The sequence below is a fragment of the Haliotis cracherodii genome, unplaced genomic scaffold (assembly GCF_022045235.1).
Source record: "Haliotis cracherodii isolate W230 unplaced genomic scaffold, xgHalCrac1.p SCAF_1, whole genome shotgun sequence".
NCBI classification, from domain to species: domain Eukaryota; kingdom Metazoa; phylum Mollusca; class Gastropoda; order Lepetellida; family Haliotidae; genus Haliotis; species Haliotis cracherodii.
Genome location: NW_027266264.1, coordinates 9,125,332 through 9,148,953, shown reverse-complemented (window position 1 = coordinate 9,148,953; position 23,622 = coordinate 9,125,332). Strand labels below are relative to the sequence as shown.

The 23,622-nt window shown below is 40.1% G+C and overlaps 3 protein-coding genes across 3 annotated transcripts; all 3 read right to left on the bottom strand.

Annotated features, from left to right (window-relative positions):
- Window positions 1-147: 147 nt before the first annotated feature.
- LOC139454107 (histone-lysine N-methyltransferase SETMAR-like) lies at window positions 148-633 on the bottom strand. The gene has a single exon (XM_071235621.1). It carries the CDS (start codon window positions 631-633, stop codon window positions 148-150), a length of 486 nt encoding a protein of 161 aa, XP_071091722.1.
- Window positions 634-5,878: 5,245 nt separating this feature from the next.
- Window positions 5,879-10,751, bottom strand: LOC139459456 (isatin hydrolase-like). The gene is made up of 2 exons (XM_071240904.1): window positions 10,527-10,751; window positions 5,879-8,609 (listed from the first exon to the last, which is right to left on the bottom strand). Exons 1-2 carry the CDS (start codon window positions 10,688-10,690, stop codon window positions 7,922-7,924), a joined length of 852 nt encoding a protein of 283 aa, XP_071097005.1. The 5' UTR covers window positions 10,691-10,751; the 3' UTR covers window positions 5,879-7,921.
- Window positions 10,752-15,002: 4,251 nt separating this feature from the next.
- LOC139459445 (isatin hydrolase-like) lies at window positions 15,003-21,736 on the bottom strand. The gene is made up of 3 exons (XM_071240894.1): window positions 21,721-21,736; window positions 17,029-17,203; window positions 15,003-15,747 (listed from the first exon to the last, which is right to left on the bottom strand). Exons 1-3 carry the CDS (start codon window positions 21,734-21,736, stop codon window positions 15,003-15,005), a joined length of 936 nt encoding a protein of 311 aa, XP_071096995.1.
- Between the last annotated feature and the right edge of the window lie 1,886 nt (window positions 21,737-23,622).

Sequence of the window (23,622 nt, the reverse complement as noted above, 5' to 3'; positions counted from 1 at the left end):
CACTGTCACTGTTAATCCGCTCTGTGCACTTGACCATAAAGTCTACACACGTACTTGTTCTGTTTTTTGCAGTGTATCTAGTATACTACACACAGGAATAAGAGACATATAATATACGAGGGCCATTCAGTATATAACCAGCCTAACCTATTTGCTACTGCTCTTCACTTCTTCTTTTTCCACATAACCACCATTGCGGTCTATGCACTTTGTCCAGCGATAAGTGAGAGCTAAAAGCCCGTTGTGATAGAAACCATGGGGTTGTTTGTGTAACCACCCCTCCACTGCTGTCGTGAGTTCATCATCGGACCGGAAATGACGTCCACGCAGTTCTTTCTTCAAGTTTGGGAAGAGAAAGTAGTCGCTTGGTGCCAGGTCTGGTGAGTAAGGTGGATGAGGCAATACTTTGAACCCGTTCCGCTTCACTGCGGCAACCGCAAGTCGACAGGTGTGCACTCTGGCATTATCATGTTGGAGCAGCACACCTTTTGTGATCTTTCCACGACGTTTGGCAAGAATAGCAGTCCGCAAACGGTCCAGGAGATCGGAGTAGTACTCTCCAGTAATAGTCTGGCCACGTGGCAAGTAGTCAATGAGCAAGACCCCTTTGGTATCCCAAAATATGGTTGCCATGACTTTGCCAGCCGATGGTTGAGTCTTAAACTTTTGGGACGGGGTGAAGCAAAGCCAGTCCACTGCTTACTCTGTTCTTTGGGTTCTGGGTCATAGTGGTGTACCTAGGTTTCATCACCAGTAACAATTCTCTCCATAAAATTGTCTGCATCCCGACTGCATTGCGTCATAAGTGCCTGACACATTGACGCACGTAAAGCCTTCTGATCATCACTCAGACATTTCGGGACCAATCGGGCAGACAGCTTCCTCATACCCAGTCGATCATGCAAAATGGTATGGACACTTCCCTCTGAAATGTCCAAGGCATTGGCCATTTCTGACACCTTCATTCGCCTGTCTTTGACAACCAGTTGTCTCACAGCTTCACTAGTTTGGTCATTGGTCACCTCTACAGGCCTGCCAGGGCGCGGCTCATCTTCCAGGTTCACCCGACCCCTCTTACATTCTGCAACCCAGAATTTGACGAAGGTGCACTGTCACCATAAACATCTGACAATTCATCATGTATCTCCTTTCCCGGTTTCCCTTTTAAGTAGAGCCCTGTATTCAACCTTTGACGAAAATGTGGCAGAATCTACCCTTGTCAACTTTATAGATCACGTGTGTGACTTCAAATACAATTTCCTCAGTGAAACTTTGTCTATGCACGTGACATACATTGGCGCACAGCACGTGACATGCAACCGTTAAGATCTGATAAATAGCTTAGGCTGGTTATATATATTGAATGTCCCTCGTATATATATATATATATATATATATATATATATATATATATATATATATATATATATATATATATACACATACATACATACATACATACATATATTATATATATATATTTATATACGAGGGGTGTTCATTGAAGATTTCCCCTAAACCACTTATGGTTGTCATATTTGGTTGAAATTTCACATGTGTAATGATACATGTATCTATGGGTTATGTCTGAATTTGCAGCACCGAACTATTAATCTTACCACTTTTACAGGTGTTATGATCGAGTAGGGTGTGACAATGGAGCCGGTAGAATACCGAGCAGTGATTAGGTTTTAATATTTGAAAGGTCGCACACCAAAAGAAACTTTCGATGAAATGAAAGCAACTTATGGGGAGGATGCCCCATCATATGACGTTGTTAAACACTGGCATCGCCAGTTCAAGTGTGGTCGGACATCTGTGGAAACAGCTGCAATTCCTGGTCGCACCCATTCAGCCATTGATGAGGACACTATCCATCAAGTGGAGACCGCCATTCTGTCAGACCGACGTATAACTGTTCGCCAGTTAGCACAAGATGTCAAGATCAGTGTAGGGTCTGTGGAAAAAAATCATCCATGACAATTTGAACATGCATAAGGTGTCTGCACGATTGATTCCCAGGTTGCTCACACCTTTCCAAAAGCAGGAACGAGTCAATTGCTCAAAGGATCTTTTGGACATGTGTCAAAAAAAAAACAGGCAAACTTTTTTTGACAGACTTAACACACGGGATGAAACATGGGTCCATCACTATGATCCTGAGACTAAAGTTCAGTCGATGCAATGGAAGCATGTGGAGTCAGCACCCCCAAAGAAGACGCGTGTCCAACCCTCTGCAGGCAAGGTCATGCTCACGGTGTTTTGGGACCAGCATGGAATAGTGATGATGGATTTCTTGACAAAGGGCATCACAATTACAGGAGCTTATTATGCTTCACTGCTGCGGAAATTGCGGGACGCTATCATGCATTTCAAGAACTAATATCCTGAGAACTAAATCTAACAATATAGCTTATCTCATTCACAAACAATCTTTGCACACTGTAGCCCTTGAAGCTGGGGTCCCAGGCAGTGTATTGTGTAGTAATTCAAGACTGTGAGTTCAGATTGTTTCATAACCTGAGCCTTATCGCCATCTCGTTAGTAATCTAATATGATCTCTGTTTTTAAGTAGTAGTTAGCACCTCCTCTCCCAAAAAATCACATACAAACGTCGATCAAATGGATAGCGCGTATATTTGTGCTTAAGTCACTTGGACATTGTTTAGCTTCATAAACTGTTCATAAGAAACATGTCAGACAGCTTTGACATCATTGATGACTCTTATGAGATGATGTAAACATTAGGGGAAATGAGCTCAAGTAAATACAGAAACAGAGGGTCTAAAATTGCCACAGTGTTAGGCCCGAAAGTCTATTTAGGATTAAAATTGTGGTTAAGGATGAAGAGGGTAGAGAGAGAACAAGATAACAAATCTTAACAAAACCTACCTGCCAAACAAGTGCTACTTCGTTCGTATCCGTCATCCGTCACAAACTGTGATGAACGCATAGTGTGTGAACTACAGCCCTTCAGATCTTTGTTTACTGAATACACCTTGACCTATGTTCAGTGATATAATTTTTTAAGATATTGAAGCTACATGGCCGCCCATAGTTTCGAGGAAATGTCCTGGCTACACTTCATGGTCTCGTGCTCAACAAATATATATGAATGTATATGATGTCTCATCTTTATGTACTTTAATCATGCAATTCGACAAAGAAGATGTACAGATGCCTGGACAGCATTTGCACACATGAATGAGTTCAACTAGTACAGGTAAACATGGCTATTAATGCTCATGTGTGTCAGGTTGCCCTAACATCGCCGTCACATCTGTACACAAAACAAGTGCATAGTCTAAACTAGGCTACATATGCATTTCTTCAGTCGTTTCAATAATGCAGTGCGCTGTCACAGCGTGCTGCGTAGGTCTGTACAGCACAATGTATTTTATTAGTAATTGGTCGATCCTTCATAAATCATATTTTTGCCATTCATTTCACATATGCATCGGTAGAATTGAGGTAGGGGAAGGACTTCTGGTCAGATAACAAGGTATTCAGATATCCAGAAACTCGTTTATCCGGACAACATCAAGAAAAAGCAATTATGCGGATAAGCGAGGTTCGACTGTATAGCGCGTGATACATGACAAAACAGATGTGTTAGGACCTGATTCGCACTTGCTGAAGGGATACCAATGGACCCTGATCATAATACATTGGTTGCTTATTATTATTATTAAACATATCGTATTGTCCAAAAATACAAAGGTATTGGGCACAAGTGCAGCACTTATTACCGCCTTCTCCCTATATATAGTTATACATAATATTGCATAATGAAAATGAACAATTAACATTTGAAGCATCACATTGTGGAAACATAGTGCGCAATATAAATTTATATACAGTGCTCATATGAAAGAAATGTACAATGTGCTGGAAGGTGAAGACCGTGTGCATCTCATACATATGCTAATATTATGCATGTACATGTTAGTGTTGTATATAGATTTATCAATATTAATGATTAACAGTTTGGAAACAATAATATGCTAGCTACTGAATCTGTTAGTCGTTCCTATAAATTTGTGTACAGACAAGAATATTTTTGTATTCAGGAAAACATCTAAGTTTGGATCACCAAAAAGAATACTATGTAGAGTTTTTTGTCCTCCAAGATTATCGATAGCTGTCAGTAATGTATCCCTAATATCATCATATAAGGTACAGTCGAAGAAGAAATGGAATGGATTTTCACAAGGAGCTCCGCATTTACAGGAATTAGTATCAGATAAATTAACACGAAACAGGTTGGAATTTAGTGTGCTACAATTGTGTCTCAATCTAGTGTGCAATATGTTTGTAGATCTCTCACCGCAATTATAGTGCATAGGTGGTGATGTAGGCTGCTCAGATGCGACAGCTTTAAAATAAGATATTGACGGACTATCCCTAATTTCTGATGATAGATTATTCCATTGGCCTAATGTATCTATAATATAAGACCTTTTAAACGTAGATGTCCGTGCAAATGGAACTACAAAATCATGGCGGTTTCTGAGATTATAATTGACCTTCTGTGACACAGCTGGTTGTATAAGATCAGTTACATATAAAGGACATGGCTTATTTATTATTTTATACATAGTTACAAGTTTGTTGACGTTTCTTCTATACACTTATATATTTATATGTATCCACGTCACACACACCTAGAACAAGTACACTTATTTGAATATTACTAATATTACATGAATGTTACTGAGCAGTCAGTTAGAGTTTATATCTTTACGCTTAATCAGCAGCATTAAGCCTTTCACGTATTTAACAACTTTGTAAGTTAACTTTCCTTTCCAGAAATACCATAGAATGGTGACAGAGATGAACTTCTACCCCAAGAGATGTGTCATTGACTAAAATCTGCTTTGTTAATTTGATTTCAAGTGATAACCTTCACCTGGAAGGAATTTATATTTGTATTATTTCAGTTTTTCTTTTCATATATCACTCTGAATTTTGGGTTTTGAAATAGCATGTCGCAGAAATAACTCCTGTTGGACCCTTAGACTTGCAAGAATACTCTAATCATTGGCCGAAACATGCCCCATTTGTGCTTCTTGCTTTGTCAGACCAAACCCATACTGTTGAATTTCTCAAAAGCTTTAAAAGGGTTAAAACTATTTTTGGAAGTTTAAATGGGTTGATTGGTGACTACCACAGAAGTAGCAAATGGAGTTATGTCCGATGAAATTCTCTGTTTTGACTTGTGCCAAACGTTTCCGTGTTTTTTAAGTTTAACAACTAACTTGCCTTTGCATGTGTTTGTTCCACCGGTGGTGCAGGATACGCTCACCTCTATGCAAACACCTGTTATCTTCACTGTTTGATAGTAGTTTATACACGTAAGTATGTATAAGTTGTATGTCATCTTAATATATCACTTGTGTAATCCCTCTTTTTGGGGTGTACTACAAACATAAATCAAAGTTTCTTTTGAGCTAGCATGAATATAATAAAATACTTAGCAAGTCTATGCTTATCATTCCCTCTGCTCCTATCAAAGGCTCTAATTGTTACATATAACGTGAACCCAATATTTCAAATATTGGAAAAAAGGAGAAACAGTACAGTCACGGTCTAGTGACCGTACCGTTTCCTTCTCGCTTAATTGTCTGGCTTCCGTCACCATCGGCAAAGTCCGGTGGTCGTCGTTGTCCAGTGTCTTTACATTCATTGTTAGAGAATTGGTGACCCGTAAATTTGGTGTCCTCTCATCTGTCTGACATCCCACTTGTTAGACACTTTTAGTAATGGTTGATTCATTACTAATACCATGCCTGTTACCTACGGTTTAAGTGGACTCAGCCCTTTCTTCACCCATTTGTCAGCCAGTAAGGAAAGAACACCACAAACTGTTACTCATATCTTTATTTACAGCACTAACAATTCAAATGATATGAGTCATATCAACAAAATTAAATCAATGTCAGCACTAAAACACGCATATCAAGCATGCAATCTATTGATTTGATATATTTATCTCATACATGTTTGCTACCTTGAGGAAGCGTATTAGGGCCACGGTCTAGGAAAATGTATCATCTACATAGATGAAAGTAACATCGACGTCGCGATCGATGGAACTATAATCTACGTAGATGATGCTAGGCTGACTTTTATATGCCAATTAGAGTGGCAATGGTGGCTGGTGGCAATGTATCCTACATAATAAAATAATATGCCTTTATGTGGTTTAAAAGACATCGGCGACGAATACCAATATTTGTGTTTTTGTGTTCTACATCTAATAAAACAAGACGTAGATTGTTGACTCCTGTCTTCATCAACCAAAGTTCTGTTCTGTTAATGCGCCTCACTTCTAAGTGTCGTATTTATCATATATAATGGCTGCATTATTTAGTAAATATGTTATTTTGTTTGTTGTGAATGAGAATGTCTGGCAAATGATTCTCATGTAACAGTTCTCTTAACTGACCAAACAACAATGGGATTATCCTCTTCTCCATCTGCTGGGATAGAATATGCACAGTTTCTTTTGTAACGCAAAGGTAGTAAAGAAGGTAGTCATCTGCTTCAGCGTAACAAGTAATCTTTTTGTCTGTTTGCAAATACGGAAGATGTACCGCTATATGCATTTACCAAGGGTACAAATCTACGTTTGTACATAACTTCATAAAACATTGATGCATGAACATTTCCGTTGGAATTAAACTAACTGAACAGAAAAAACTGTGGATAAAATTATGTTCATGAAATCACCTTCATATAATTACTTAACATTTGTTGTGTGTTCATGTAGTCTATAACACAGTATCATAAACGATAATATGGTTCATATAATTCGAGTATCTTAACAGACAACTTGCAATTGTGAAATAAGGTACGGCGATACTAATGGCAAATCTTCCAAGATCCGTCTTGTCCATGTGGAGACCCATTTGAAGATACTAAATTTTTATGCTCGAATGTATATTATTTCCAATTTTTAGAACTGATGCTTACTTTAATCATGATTTTACAATTGGTGACATTCTTTCATGTATATATGACACATTTAGCATTTCGTATGTTAGTTATCTTATATTTATAAACACCAGGAGATTTGTGATTAAATAAGTCTTCATTACATTTAAATTATTTTTGATACTATTATCTAAATTATTTTGATACTAATATCGCAACAAAATCATTCTGGTTTCGATATGAAAAGAGTAATACCTTATATTACCATACGATAATACAATAACACGTTGTCATAGATCCATATCTGACTCCAAGACACGTATTATTGATATATCTTGTTCATTTATTACGGGCGAATTTCCCCCACGTCACTGCTTTGAGGCCATACAAACTAAGAACTACAATTTTGAAAATACCGGCCATCCGAGGCTGTAATCTATCCAAGTAAGCAGATGCGCCTTGTGATAACATTGTCTCAATTTAAGTAATGATAAATAAGACAATTTCATTATTTTCATTATTTAAAATATTTACGTCATGGGGGCTCCTCAATTTTGAAAGGATAAAGGATGAAACATTTCTTTTTGTTCTGAGGTAGTTTATAAATTAATTGTAACTGTGTACGGTAGGCTTGACCGCCTTTCTACGGATAAAATACATGTCTATCTTATACGAATATGCATCAATATAAAGGAATTATATCAATAAATCAGCAAATGCTTTTGTTTTAAAGACAAGAAACTTTTATGGATAAAACTTCTTTATGATTTGTTAAAGGCTAACACATTGCCCTTTCATCGGGTAGTTAGTGATTAGTAGTATGCGGCAAGAATTATGGTGGTACGACGTTGACCCTTGATCGTTTGGGGGCTGGCGTGAAAGCTATGGTCTTGTGTATATTCTAAGGTGTGACATATGTGTTCATGTTAACATCTGGGATATGTTTGTCAGAGATTGCCCATACACATTCTGTGATACATGTACATTAAATCACTGATCCAACAACCAACACAGCGAGCAGGCTTGTACTGGCAGTTTCTAGAATGTTCATACAACCGGATGTACAATCAGGTTCACCATGCGTGTCCCAGGTTGCCAGAATTCTGGCTGGGCCGCCACTTCCGCTGAATAGCTTAATGGAACCAACAATTATAGTGGCCCCTTTCGCGGGAACTTGGTTCAGGCGTGCAACATTTTCTAATCCAGGAATATTATTTTTGGCCAGAATCACGTGCGATGGGAAGACGGTTGATTGGCCGTAGTCGTTGGAGGGTGTGTCGACACCTACCATGCTGACGTTCCTATTGGCAACCAACCAGGTAATGGCGTCCTCGTGGTAACCTGGGAAATGGAAAGTAGATGAATTGTCCGGGTACTCTGTGTTAAAAAAACGTTTTTTGTCAGAATACCGAGCTCCCCATCCAGAATTCATGAAAACGATGGCACCGTGGGGGATCCGACCGTGTTTGCTTTCATACGCCTCAAAATCGGCCTGGGTGACTCTGTAATCCGGATCTGCATTCGCTTGTGACGTCACATCAAGGATAACTCCTGGGCCGATCAGGCGTTCTGCTGGAATCTCATCTGCCTTCCATCCCCCCTCAAAGAAATGTGAAGGAGAGTCCAAATGGGTGCCACCGTGCTCAGGTGTAGAAAACCAGTTACTCTCATACCTGAAAGTAGTAAGCATGAACAGCTACAAATATCAGACCATATTCATGTTGTATTGACTTTATGGAAAATAGAATCCTTGGAACCCTTTATATTATCTATTGCCTGTTTGTCCGTTATTGTAACCAGAATCTAGCAGCGTGTTATACTATTCTACTAAACTCTATATCGTTCTCGTGTCAGGTTGGAGGCCCACGTTTGATTCCCCTCATCGGTACAAAGTGTGAAGGCCATTTCTGGCCTACCCCGAACTGATTTTGCTGAAGTATTGCTAAATGTGGCATAAAACTACACTTACTAATTCCCTGCTCACTACAGGGGAAGCTGTCAACCTTAGGTATGCCCCATGAATAAACTACACTGCTGGACAAAAGGAGCATAGACTTCAAAAACGGACTTGACCAAAAAATAACAAACGTTATGAAAACGTTACAAGGCTGAAACCAGTCACCGAAACACTGCAAACCAAAACACAACTATGATACCTGTATCAAATATTGGTGTATACTGTCTTTGTCCCGGCTGTTTATGTGGTGTGTGTAATGTCAAGTTAATGTCCTTTTGGCGGATGCCGCGGTGGTAGTTCCTGGCTAGAATAGGTCTTCAGGAACATATGCTTGTTGTACGAGGCGACTAAATGAAAAAGTTATAAGTAAGTACGTACTTTGTAGACGGTACCAAAGCGTTTGGCTATACTCGTGGACAGACTTATGGCATATGTAAACATTGTTCTGAAGCCACCAAAGAGTTGAAATTTGTTCAGGAAAGGCAAAGCATTGAGAAGTATCCAAATAAAAACGATAAAATCATAAGAAATCTGAGCTAAAACGAGTCGATGGTACGATATAATGTACGATTGCATATGATTATGAATCACTAATAAATAGTTATGATACCAGGTTATGATACCTGCCCCGTCGGAGGTACCCGTCACAAACACATGCAAAGGCAAGTCAATTGTTCACCTGAAAAACACGGGAACATACGGTTCTTGCCGAAATGGGGAATTGCATCGAACATGATTCTGGTCACTGATGCGTCAAATTTGGAAGCTTCCTGCACATGTCTACCGTGAAACCTTTTAATATCACTACTGAGGCCTTGAAAGTTGTAACCCTGACCAAACAATTATTGAGCAAGAGACCTATGGCCTTGATATCCTCTTTGAAGCTCGATGGCATCTCAAAAGTTGTGAAATGTAGACACCAAGAGTTGGAGCTGCAGTTATATTGCTCGACAAAAAGAGAAAATTTGAAAGTCTTTTGGGGAGTGTTATGTCACTCTGAATTCTAAAAGAAACATATGTTACTCTCTAGTCGGAGCAAGACCGTGCCATCAGTATCGTTTTATTTCGTTCGTTATAAATACCGTTTCAGATTCAGACTGAGTTGTCATACTTTGGAAATTGAGAATGGACGTCATTATAAAATTCCAAGAAATTTAAGAAAATGCAAACCTTGTAAATTAGACTGTATTGAAACCGAGTATCACTTCCTGCTTATTTGTCCATCGTATGTCAAGTTACGGCAACTATATCTCAAAGCAAAGTTCTATTGTCATCCTAACATTCATAAATTTAATATGCTTCTGTCATCACCAGATACATATATTATTACAAATCTAGCAAAATATCTTTATTATGCAAATGAAGTAAGAAATGCGAAACTGAAAGCTTAAAACCTGTCTGTACTCACCTTTTGTACACAAAGGCCTGTGGCCTATACGTATTGGAAATAAAATGAATGAATGAATATAAATAACGTTGCTTTAGAAGTGACATACTCTTGAACACGGGGCAGGCAAACTTGAGATATAAATGGAATAATATAATGCAATCCACAAAGGAATTGTGCCACGCATACAAGATAAAGAAAGGGGCTGGTGAAACCAAGCCCCCCCCCCCCCCCCCCCTTACTTACCTATAGTGGACGGTCTCTACCTCTGCTATGTTGGTGAAATTGAATCCTACAGATCCTGGCCAGTAGATGGTTGATGGACCATGGGTCCAGGTGAGGTCCATCACTTTCATATGACTACTGACCGCAGGGAAAAATAATAAAACTAACACGATCTGAGCCGCCATCACTTGTTGAGGTGAATACTGTGTAGTAACTGCGCCGATCAGTGTCTCGCACTGCGTACATTCACAGGGCACACATCATATTTGTGTCAATGTCACATGAGCAGGGGATTCACTCATGTGTACAAAGGAGAAAGAGTTACTTACAGTGCATGTAGAAATAGTGAATGCGCAGTCTGCAAAATATGACAATTAGGTAACCACAAAACATGATTGTCCTTTTGACCTCTGTGAATAAGATTTTAAAACTCATACAAGTCCCTGTCCATTGCATGCATTGGGTAAGCTGTATTGCCCCCGATTGCACGCATTGGGCAAACGGCCTTCCGAATGCACGCAACTGGCAGTTGCACGGGTTGGGTGTAACATCATATATAAACATCATTCCGACAACATCCAAACCGAATCAGACGTCCAACCATGATTCAGACGTCAGATTCAACATACAACAATGATTCAGACAACATCCAAACATGATTCAGACAACATCCAACCATGATTCAGACAACATCCAAAGACGATTCAGACAAGATCCAAACATAATTCAGACAAGATCCAAACATCATTAAGACGACATCCAACCATGATTCAGACAACATCCAAAGACGATTCAGACAAGATCCAAACATAATTCAGACATGATCCAAACATCATTAAGACGACATCCAACTATGATTCAGACAACATCCAAAGACGATTCAGACAAGATCCAAACATAATTCAGACAACATCCAAACATCATTAAGACGACATCCAAACATAATTCAGACATCATCCAAACATGATTCAAACAACATCCAAGCATCATTACGTCACCATTCTAACACCATTCAGACAAGATCCAATCATCATTCAGACAACATTCTAACATCATTCAGACAACATCCAATCATCATTCAGACAACATTCTAACATCATTCAGACAACATTCTAACATCATTCAGACAACATTCTAACATCATTCAGACAACATCCAATCATCATTCAGACAACATTCTAACATCATTCAGATAACATTCTAACATTATTCAGACAATATTCGAACATCATTCAGACAACAGTCTAACATCATTCAGAAAACAGTCTAACATCATTCAGACAACATCCAAACATCATTTAGACAACATCCAAACATCATTCAGACAACATTCTAACATCATTCAGACAACATTCTAACATCATTCGGACAACATTCTAAAACCATTCAGGCAACATTCTAACATCATTCAGACAACATCCAAACATCATTTAGACAACATCCAAACATAATTCAGACAACAATCTAACATCATTCAGACAACAGTCTAACATCATTCAGACAACATTCTAACATCATTCAGACAACATCCAAGCATTATTGAGGCAACATTCTAACATCATTCAAAAAACATTCTAACATTATTCAGACAACATCCAAACATCATTCAGACAACATCCAAAGATCATTCAGACAATAGTTACAGTGATACTAATCAAGGATGTTTACTAATCAAGTCTTGACACATTAACTTTTCTGTTTCTACATTGAAATAACATATATTTTTAGGCTGGTTGACCTTTTACATGCGTCTCAGATCACCGATGATTTAGTCTTGTCAATACTGAGTGAGTGAGTGAGTATAGTTTTACTCAGCTTTGACCAATACTGCAGCAATTTGAAATGGGATTCACACATTGTACCCATGTCAATTTTTGGATAATTTAGGTAGGATATGTATATGTGTAGCTCTACATTAACATTATATAACATCAGAAAATATTATTACTCTTATAGACAGATCAATCAAATAAGAGATATTACCTCAAACACATGGACAGATCAGTCAAGCGGTAGGCATTACCTCAATAACATGGCAGATCAGTCAAGCGGTAAGTATTACCATAATAACAAAGGCAGATCAGTCAAGCGGAAGGCAGATCAGTCAAGCGGAAGGCAGATCAGTCAAGTAGTAAGGATTACCTCAATAATATAGGCAGATCAGTCAAGCGGTAAGTATTACCATAATAACATGGCAGATCAGTCAAGCGGAAGGCAGATCAGTCAAGTGGTAAGTATTACCTCAATAACATAGGCAGATCAGTCAAGCGGTAAGTATTACCCTAATAACATAGGCAGATCAGTCAAGCGGTAAGCATTACCTCAATAACATGGCAGATCAGTCAAGCGGTAAGTATTACCATAATAACAAAGGCAGATCAGTCAAGTGGTAAGTATTACTTGAATAACATAGATAGATCAGTCAAGCCGTAAGTATTACCCTAATAACATAGACAGATCAGTCAAGCGGTAAGTATTACCTTAATAACATAGACAGATCAGTCAAGCGGGAAGTATTACCCTAATGACATAGACAGATCAGTCAAGCGGTAAGTATTACCTTAATAACATAGACAGATCAGTCAAGCGGGAAGTATTACCCTAATAACATAGACAGATCAGTCAAGCGGGAAGTATTACCCTAATGACATAGACAGATCAGTCAAGTGGTAAGTATTACCTTAATAACATAGACAGATCAGTCAAGCGGTAATACTTACTCCAATAACAAAGAGAAATTCGCAGTGATGTTTCGCGGGACAGAATAGATCTTCAGCACCTCATGCTTGCCGTTAGAGCCGGTTAAATTGAGGACCAGGTGGTCACAATTTGATTGCGTGTCGTATGTTCATGCTATTAACCACTGACGTGCCCGACCCAGTCTCTAGTGTCTACTTGCAGGCCACCATCATGTAGATGGAATAAACGTTTCACTCACTCATTAAGAGACAATATATCGGCTTCACAGACGCTGCATTTTACAATCGTGGAGTCAAGTTCTCTTTAAATAATACTATCTCTTGTGACGGCTATCGGTGGGGCAGGATACAATCTCCTTTTCCCGAACACCTGTTTCCGTCACTATTTGATATTCATCCATGAGTGAGTTGGGATTAACGCCGCTTTTAACAGTAAAGTTGAGTGATGCAGGTCTCAGACGTTTACCACTTCGGTGAAACCCACGAGCACGGGTATGGTGCTGACAAACCTAGAAACATAATCGGGGCGAACCGGGATTCGAACCCACGATCATAGGTTTCTGGTGTGCCCAAGGGTCGCAACTCTGCACAGCGAATCGCGGCGCCTTAGACGACTGGACCACCTATTCATCCATGAAAACATGCTTGTGATAAAGTTGGAATCGCTTTTATTTCAGTAACATGAGAACTGGGCCATCTTCAGGCATGCCTAAGCTACATCACCTCAAGACTTTATACCACACGAGCTAAAAATCCTTTTCCAAGTTTCACAATCCCGAGTTAACTTATTCGGATATTTGCACAATTTATATGCACTTTTTATTATGTGTTCATTATTTGACATGCAGCAGACACGAGACATTGATAATGTGACCATCGAATCATGGCGTTGGTATGTGGTGATAAATGTGACACATGTTGTGCGTTTACGTAATGTTGTATTGTCGGTACTATGTAATGTTGGACTTTGACTCGTGGCTTCCCTAGTCTTACAAAATAAATACCGAATAAAAAATATCACATTTATTCATTATCAAAAATATACATTTGGCTTGTGTAGTGAAAGATTATCATATCGTATAGAAATAGCATTATCAACATCAAAAACTGACTACGGCAATATGTATGTACAGTAAACTACGTTTATAACGAACGCCCTTATGACGAACTGACGGATATAACGAACTGGTTTTGGGTCCCGTCCATTTGGTGTATATATGCTTATAACGAACTACGGTTAAAACGAATTAAAAATAGTGGTCGCCTTGAGTTCGTCATAACCGTAGTTTACTGTACTTTATGTAGGTTTTGTCTAGTTCATTACGTTCATGAACAGAGTATTATCAAAGCAATATTTATACTGGTTGTATATTTTTAAGTGTCGTCAGGAGAGTGATTAAATATTATGATATATATTTCTATAATATTAAATATATCGAAATCAGACATACATTAAAGAAACATGTTGTCGTACTACACGCACTACACGACATTGTACACGCGCCATTGATGGTTATACGAGTGGTAATTTTCACGCAGCATTGAAAACCGGCATACTCATAGACACATTTTCAGTTTCATCCATAGATTTACGTGTATGCCGTCAATGAATATATAACAAATTACAATATAAGTGGTGTGTTATTGCACCAATGCCACATATATCTAAACAACTAACATCCTTCCCGTGCAACACACGCCAATCGTTAATTGCTACACCACTTCATAATAACACCTGGAAGCAAACACGGTTCGGTCTGTAAAATTTGAGAGTGTTCATCAGAAACGAATTAACGAATCAAAACTGGACGTAATATAACACCAAGAGACCTACAAACCCTATGTAGGTCAATGCCAGATTCCGGGAACTTCCGGACTGAATAGGCCGAGGTCTTCTTTCTTGTCGGAACCGTGGCTGTTGTGTTCTGGGACAGGAGCAAGGAGTCTTCGGTTCATCCATCATGGCAAACACTCGGGCAGGCCCGCCGCTGCCGTCCAATATTTTGGCCACCCCGACAAATACGGTCATTCCCCGTGGTGGTAACTTGTCCAAATTTGCAATGTTTTCTAATCCTGAAACATTATGCCGACCAAGCGTTTGGTGGACTGCAAAATTTGGTGTTCGCCCAAAGTCTGTTGACGGAGTGTCCACACCGATGATAATGACCTGTCTGTTGGTGGCTAGCCAGTTCACCGTGGCCACGTGCCAGCCAGGGTAACGGAATGTTGAAGGGTCTTCGGTCGTGTTGGTGTTGAAGACCAGGGACCTGTTTGGGTATCGACTTCCCCAGTTGGAGTTCATCATGACGACAGATCCCAGAGGTATACGTCCGTGTGCCAGCTCCCAGGCAGTGATGTCACTCAGCTGGACCTGGTAGTCGGGGTTGCTTGCCGCTTGGCTTGTGATGTCGATCACCACCCCGGGGCCAACCAAACGCTCGGGGGGAATTTGATGGACTCGAGGATGCCCCCTGTAGAAGTGGGAGGGTGCGTCCAGGTGGGTCCCGCCGTGTTCGGACGTGCTGAACCAGTTGCTTTCCAACCTACAAGGACAAGAAAAACTATATTTGACATATCAGATACAACCCTTGGACATACAGCATTGTTCAAACCAAAGGATAATGTTATATAAATTGAAACGGGACTCGGCTTGGTGACAATGTCTCACACCCGTCACCGATTACAACGCCTGTTCTCAGATTGAAGTTGACTGAGTTGCCGTATTGATATTCTGGAGAACCCACGTCCCGCTCGCTGAGTTGCCGTGTAGATAATCTGGATACCATTCGGCTCACCACATACCCATGCAATTTGTCCCCCCCCCCCCCCCCCCCCCCACCACAAGCATGCCAATACCCTTTAGGCGTTCATCATGTTATAGACAAGGCGTTCCCAATCTGAGCACAAACACTGCACTAAAGCAAGAGAACTTACGTGTTTCTGTGGATATTGAACTATACTAATGGCTCAGAGCAATTTGAAGACCTTCCAGAGTGTCGAAATGAAGAATGACCCCCTTCCCACGTGTACGGAGGAATTGCATGATCCACGTGCAATGTTTCAGGTATGTTGACGCGTCAGGTTTTGCTTCTGAAACCGTTCTATCGCTGGCAATCATTTTTCAAAGCTGATCTTTCTTCTAACAACCGATCACAAATTTATATTTCATGACCCATCTATTCTTTGGAGAGCATATCTTCGAAATGACATAGCTTCTATACGTGTGTGATATCAACGAGTATGTCGGGTGGGTTCAGCTGAAACACACTGACCAACGGTTATCCTACACGCTGACCAATGATTATCCTACACACTGACCAATGGTTATCCTCCACACTGACCAATGGTTATACTACACTCTGACCAATGGTTATCCTACACGCTGATCAATGGTTATCCTACACGCTGACCAATGGTTATCCTACACGCTGACCAATGGTTATCCTCCACACTGACCAATGGTTATCCTCCACACTGACCAATGGTTATACTACACTCTGACCAATGGTTATCCTACACGCTGATCAATGGTTATCCTACACGCTGATCAATGGTTATCCTACACGCTGACCAATGGTTATCCTACACGCTGACCAATGGTTATCCTCCACACTGACCAATGGTTATCCTCCACACTGACCAATGGTTATCCTACACGCTGACCAATGGTCATCCTACACGCTGACCAATGGTTATCCTACACGCTGACCAATGGTTATCCTACACACTGACCAATGGTTAAACTACACGCTGAGCAATGGTTAAACTACACTCTGACCTATGGTTATCCTACACACTGACCAATGATTATCCTACACACTGACCAATGGTTATCCACCTCGCGCCGCTCCAGGATGGTGAAGTTGAATCTTGGAACCCCTGGCCAGTAGAGGGTGTCGATACTGCATGCGTGGGTCAAGTCGACCACCTGACGTTGACATTTCACCAGTGACGCCAGTAGGGGCACGATAATCCATAATATCGAAGACGACGGCATAGCTGGAACAGGAAACGTTACGTTTGGATTTGCTGCTGATGTAAGGAATGACGATATCAAACTAGTATAAATTTCGATGTGAGTTTTGTTTCATTGCTAAAAAGACCATAAGACCATATGTAGGATCTCCCCCCTCTGCAAATAAGGCTATCTTCCAAGGTTCTGAAAAGGGAGAAATAATACACTATAAACACAATTCATATGTTTGTTGTTTATGCAATAATATCATGACGGTGATTTGTAAATATATATGCCTCTTTTAAACTGTGTATTGGTATTATATGTAGATGTAACTACATGTAGCGTTACGTGGAATAAATAAATATTAATCAATACATAGGCAACGAATACTCATTAGTCTTGTTTTCCACCAAACTGCCTCGCAAACATCGTCAGCTTTAAGATCTAAGTTATCTCCCTTCGCCCAGCACGCACGATAATAATATAACTCTGTTAGTGCCTGGCGAGTACGATTTACACATCGCTTTTATGCGTTCTTTAAGTATAGGATTAAACACGTCCGAGAGTTGTTATGATATTTAAAACCCGCATCCCGAGGGATTTTCAGAGGGAAAGGGTTTTAAATATCACAACAACCCGAGGGGAAGTGTTTTATCTTACTTATAAACCGAAAAAAGAAACTTAAAACAACATTTATCAACATTTTTATGTTTCGAACATACTTTCCATGAACCTTAGGAAACGGGCGTAAAATATCTGTTGCTGGCGTACGAATCTTGAAAAGGACATTCTAAAAAGCAGTGCGGCGTATTAACATCCATATAGCCTAGTGGTACACTCACTGGGCTACAGATATGAAGGTTGCGAGTTTGACCTTCGGGAATATAAAGAAAACATTTGATTTTACATTTCATTACGTGTTATAATCTGAACGGAAGTTATATTAATAAAATACCCAGGACATTATATAAAATCCCTGGGATATTATAACACATTATATAGCAAATATGACTTGAATATCCTATAAAATCCCGGGGATATTATATAAAATCCCAGGGACATTACAACGTCCCTGTTTATGAGATTTAACCCGACTGGAGAACAATAGGATGACGTCACCGGAGGTTTATAATTCTGATTAGTCGCCACGTCTATGTTGTCAAGTACAAGGTCTTGTACTTGTGTTTTGGGCGGAATGGGATCATCTTATTGCCAAGACTGGGATGTTTGGGTCACAACTGCATTTTAATGTGATGTCTTATTCTGAAAACTGATAATTTAAAAGCAATATGATGAAATTAACAAACATAATATTATCAAGAGTGTAGTTCGAAAACTATCTTCGCCGTCATGTTAGTTATCTTTTGTTGAAACGTACAAGTACATAGAAACACATTTTGGCATTAGTGGATATTATATTTGTGACATACAGACGAGGGTTAATCAGTCAGACGTAGTTTACTGTAGTTAGAAATACATTTTGGCCTTAGTGGATTTTATATTTGTGACATACAGACGAGGGTTAATCAGTCAGACGTAGTTTACTGTACTTAGAAATACATTTTGGCCTTAGTGGATTTTATATTTGTGACATACAGACGAGGGTTAATCAGTCAGACGTAGTTTACTGTACTTAGAAACACATTTTGGCCTTAGTGGATATTATATTTGTGACATACAGACGAGGGTTAATCAGTCAGAGTTTCTCTGAGAGTAGTTTTTACCCCACTCCGTGATGTTCCGAGTGCGGCGGGCGTTAGACGCTCCAGGGGGATGTGCAGATATTCCATGTGGCAAGATCACTGAAGCCAGTTATGCAGTTCATTTAGATTAAGATGATTACATTAAGATACGTCTTAATGTCAATTTTTTTTAAACTCTGGTTTTCCTTATCTTTTAAATGGTTAATATAAATGTCTCCTGTTATTTCTTTGGTTATGGCTAGACTGAGATATAGCTATGATATTTTATATACAAAGAAGATTATACAGCATAATTTTACTTGTGGTTGTTTATATATACATTTACGCGGAGCACATTTATTGTTTTAATTATATTTGATTTATTTGTCATGCAAATGATGATGTATGGAGACCCTGTTAATCCGGACATTGTTTTCCGGACGACTACTTTTAGGAACCTCAACTTATATGTACTCTGGGGGAAAAGAAACGCAAAAGCGATTTTAGATGCATATTTTATATATAACATAAATAATCAACATACGGTAATCAACTGTTCAAAATTGGCACACATCCGTGTTATTGACCCAGGTTCCATATGGCACTCATGGAATGGTAGATTTTCAAGGTGAAAAGGTCATCGGTTCTCAGTATCTTGTATGGCCACCATTGGAGTCCAAAACTGACTGGCATCGTCGTCCCTTGCTAGTAATCGTATTCCGAAGTGTGGCCTGGGGATTGTTAGAACACTCCGCCTGCAGTGCTTGTGCCAACTGTCGAAGGTTGTGTGGTCTTTGCTGATGTGCTCGCAGTCGTTGATCCAGCGAATCCCATTAATGTACGATTGGGTTTAAATCTGGAGACCTGGAGGGCCATGGCGGGACATGTCGTGTGAGGTCGGGCGTTGTCTTGTTGGAAAATGACGTTCTCTTGTTGCATAATGGGAAGGACGTGTAGCCGAAGAATCGGATGTATCGAAGAATGTAACGTTGTGTCGTTATATTCCCCAGAACTTGCACCAAGTCTGTTCTACCGGTGTAGGAGATGGCTGCCCACATCATCACACTACCACCACCAAATCTGTCCACTTTCTATCTGCGGTTTCGTGCATAACGTTCCCCGCGACGCCTGTACACACGACGTCTACCATCCGCACGGCGAAGCATAAAACGTCACTGAACTAAACTTGTCTCTATAACTGTTGTGGCAATATCTTAAACGATTTCTCTGTCTCGCTCTCTGGGCTGATATCCTACGCAATAATGTTATTGCCGTAGTTGTAGAGGTAGCCGTGGTGGTTCTTTCACGTAAGTGACGTAGCTGTATGAATCGGTCCTGTGCTCTAGTAGTGATACGTGGTCGATCGGATCTGGGAAGATAACGTGCTGTCCCGTGTGTCCTGTAAAGGTGCTTGGTGCCACGTGGAAAAAGCTGGCTACAGCTGAAGATGATTCTCCTGTTTGCAGTCCACCGATGGCGTTGTTGAGTTGAGCTTCCGTTAGTCGTGGTATGTTTTGACTTATTAGATTGTGATGGCATGCAAATGAAACACAATTCTTATAGCCCAACAGGTGATGTTGCACGTGCATGGAATGTTGATGTGTTTTGGCGCAAGTATTTCACGTGGTTGTGCTTTGGCGATTTTTCCATCTTTTCACCAAATTTCTGCAGAACCTCATTCTTTCCACACAAATCAATCCCAATCCATACAGACATGACCAATTCCTTGTTGGTATTAATTTTGTACGGATGTCGGCAACACTGTCAGATATTTACGATTTTACTACTTTTGCCGGGTTTTTTTCTGCAGAGTATATTATCTATCACAATAGCCCCCTGAGATGTGTGCCTCAGATGTGACAGGATCCGTTGGTCATAGGCTCTAATGAATTAAAGGGTTTTTTTCAGCACCATAATTAAACACAAAAACATACGTCTAACAAAATGACCTCGGCAACCGTCGCATTAAACAACCAGGACACTGAGAGCCCAGTTGCTCCCTGGGTTGTGCCTCTTTGGCGTGATCACATGATCGTAAGTTCAAATTGTTGTTTTTGGCACCATGGCCCTATACTTATTGTTTTCATAAAGGGAATGAATGTCAACTATATTGAACTGAAACGCTGTGATGTAAGTGAATATCTCAATATCTCTTGTGAGTTAGGTGAGGTGAAAAGGGGCTTATAACGTCGCGTCCAAGATTATTGCATTTATATAGCGACGTGCTTGCACGTGTGTGTGTGTGTGTGTGTGTGTGTGTGTGTGTGTGTGTGTGTGTGTGTGTGTGTGTGTGTGCTTGAACTAGTCCGGACTTATGTCGATTTATAGTTCTAGCCCACTGGGATACCCCCCGCACTGTAACATGAATACCCCACTCAGACACAGTATACTGACTCCGAGCCGACCAGTCCTTGTTTTAGCCCCTTAATGCCGATCGCCAGACAGGGTAACAACAAGTACCATCTTTTAACGTCTTTTGGTATGACGCTGCCGGGAACCGAACCCCGGACCTTCCACTCTCCGCGGAGGGGGTCTTGTGTGTTAGGAGTATATTACAGTATTACAGTTACATCAGAGCGTATCGGCTTAATGTGGGAGGAAAGCCAGACATGATGTGTGTCGCAGACGTTTACGACTTCAGTGAAGCCGCGCTCACGGGAATGGTGTTGACAAACCAAGAATATACAGGGTCAATTTGAGATTCAAACCCACGATCATTGGATTCTGGCACACCCTAACAACACAGGAACAGGACAACAACGTATGTATCATTGCATATAGGTTACTCAAACCATACCATCTACTAGTATATCCCCGTGAATAGACAGCAATAGTTACCTCAGATCAATGTGAGTATGACTAATAGGAAAACTCACCTGTCCAGCACATCATCGGTACAGTCAACGTTGTCTCGACGACTACTTCTGCTAAGTGTGTTGTACACACAGCGGATCACGACGTTTTATTTCCTCGTGATTTGTGTAAAACATTACATTACGATAAGGAAACGTCATCAAAGTATTTATTTACAAACAGTCAGCGTTGTTATGAATTATCAAGGAAAGCATGGCGGAAGACAAGCGGGGCGTTGAATGTTTCCGCTTTATGACCTTAACAAACCTTCAGGTGAAACTTCACACACCACACTCTGTGCTCTGAATGAAACTATTAATTTCTTCCATCTGTGTAAAGGTTAAACTGGTTAATGTGGTTTGCGGTTGTGATCAAAGACTGCTATTATTATTTTATTTTTTCTCAGACGCATGTCCTTATTTTCTGATGAAATACCCTACATTGAATTTGTGTAACACACGTGATGTTCTTGCTATAAACAGACCAACTTCAAAGTTGAAATATAAAGTATCCTGAGTTTTCATATCTGATTTTTAATAATTATACTTTTGTCAGTTAAGAGTTCTGGTTATATAAATATATCGACAGAAAAAGAAATCATTTCTAATTCCAGACAAAGTGAGACATGTACAATGCTGTTCGTTTGCGTCTTGTGTTTGAGAGAGTGTGGTTTCACGCCTCCTCGGCATTTTTCCAGTCATATCATGGAGGGGGACACTTGGAATATGCTTCACACGTGCGGAATAGAACCCGACGTGACTTGTGAACGTTGTAACCACGGAGCTACCCCACATCCCCTTTATTTGTTTGTTTGTTGTTTAACGCCGCACTCAGCAATGTTACAGCTATATGACGGCGGTATTTAAATAATCGAGTCTGGACCAGATAATCCGGTGATTGACATCATGAGCATTTTGGATACGATTATATGCATCAACCAAGTCAGCGAGCCTTACTACCCGATCCCGTTAGTCGCCTCATACGATAAGCGTATAGTCGCCTTTTATGAGTTGCAGTAGAGAATGGATGGGTGAGTCTCTCTCTCTCTCTCTCTCTCTCTCTCTCTCTCTCTCTCTCTCTCTCTCTCTCTCTCTCTCACACACACACACACACACACACACACACACACACACACTTTTGGTTTTATAATCATAGTAAAATAGAGAAAACTACATTGATCTTGTTGTACATATATATCTGACAATGTTTGACAGGAGGCTTTATCGAGCACCTACCTGTGTGTGACCCGCTGCAGGCGGTAATACTTCCTACAGATGAAAGGCTGACAAAAAGACCCTTCAATAGCTGCGGTTTGAAGGTCAGCTAGGTCGGAAGAAGGACTCAGGTATGACTTTCCTGGACCCAGACAAATTCCGCATGTTAATCTCGTATGTAGCCTTTGTCCACTGAGGTCTACAAACGTCTCCTCGCCTGTCAAGTCAAAGGATGAAGAAGTGGTTTAAAAACATGGACATTTCTCGTTCGTAATTTCCAAATTGTCTCATCTGCATACGTGTGTGTTTGTTCGGTGTTAAGAAATGCTATGTATTTAAAGGTCATTTTTAAATGTTTGTGAATAGGTTCCGTAAAACGAAAATATAGCTTTGGACTCGCGCCATGGATTTGATTTTTTAATTTTTTCCATGTCTTACTTCTAGTATAAAATTACGCATTCTTTCATGTTAATCTAGAAGATTTAAAAAACTGAAATTGAAGACTTCCACCGAGGTGAAGGGTTTCACGTTAAACGCCTGTGTCGGGCTCTCCTACGTTAAATTAACGACGCGGTATATAACTGAAACACCATTAAAAGCGTCGTTTAATCCAACCCATCTGTGGAGTGTAATGAATGCCTCCCGCTGCGTTGTTTGTACTTATAGATTACATTCCACAGTTTACCTCCGAGAAAAGGGAAAGCGAATATT

Coding starts and splice junctions, on each gene's coding strand:
- LOC139454107 (XM_071235621.1), bottom strand. CDS start 633: ATGGCAACCATATTTTGGGATACCAAAGGGGTCTTGCTCATTGACTAC.
- LOC139459456 (XM_071240904.1), bottom strand. CDS start 10,690: ATGGCGGCTCAGATCGTGTTAGTTTTATTATTTTTCCCTGCGGTCAGT. Junction 8,610..10,526: donor GTAGAGACCGTCCACTATAG/GTAAGTAAGGGG, acceptor TACTACTTTCAG/GTATGAGAGTAACTGGTTTT.
- LOC139459445 (XM_071240894.1), bottom strand. Junction 15,748..17,028: donor CGCGAGGTGGATAACCATTG/GTCAGTGTGTAG, acceptor TTGTCCTTGTAG/GTTGGAAAGCAACTGGTTCA.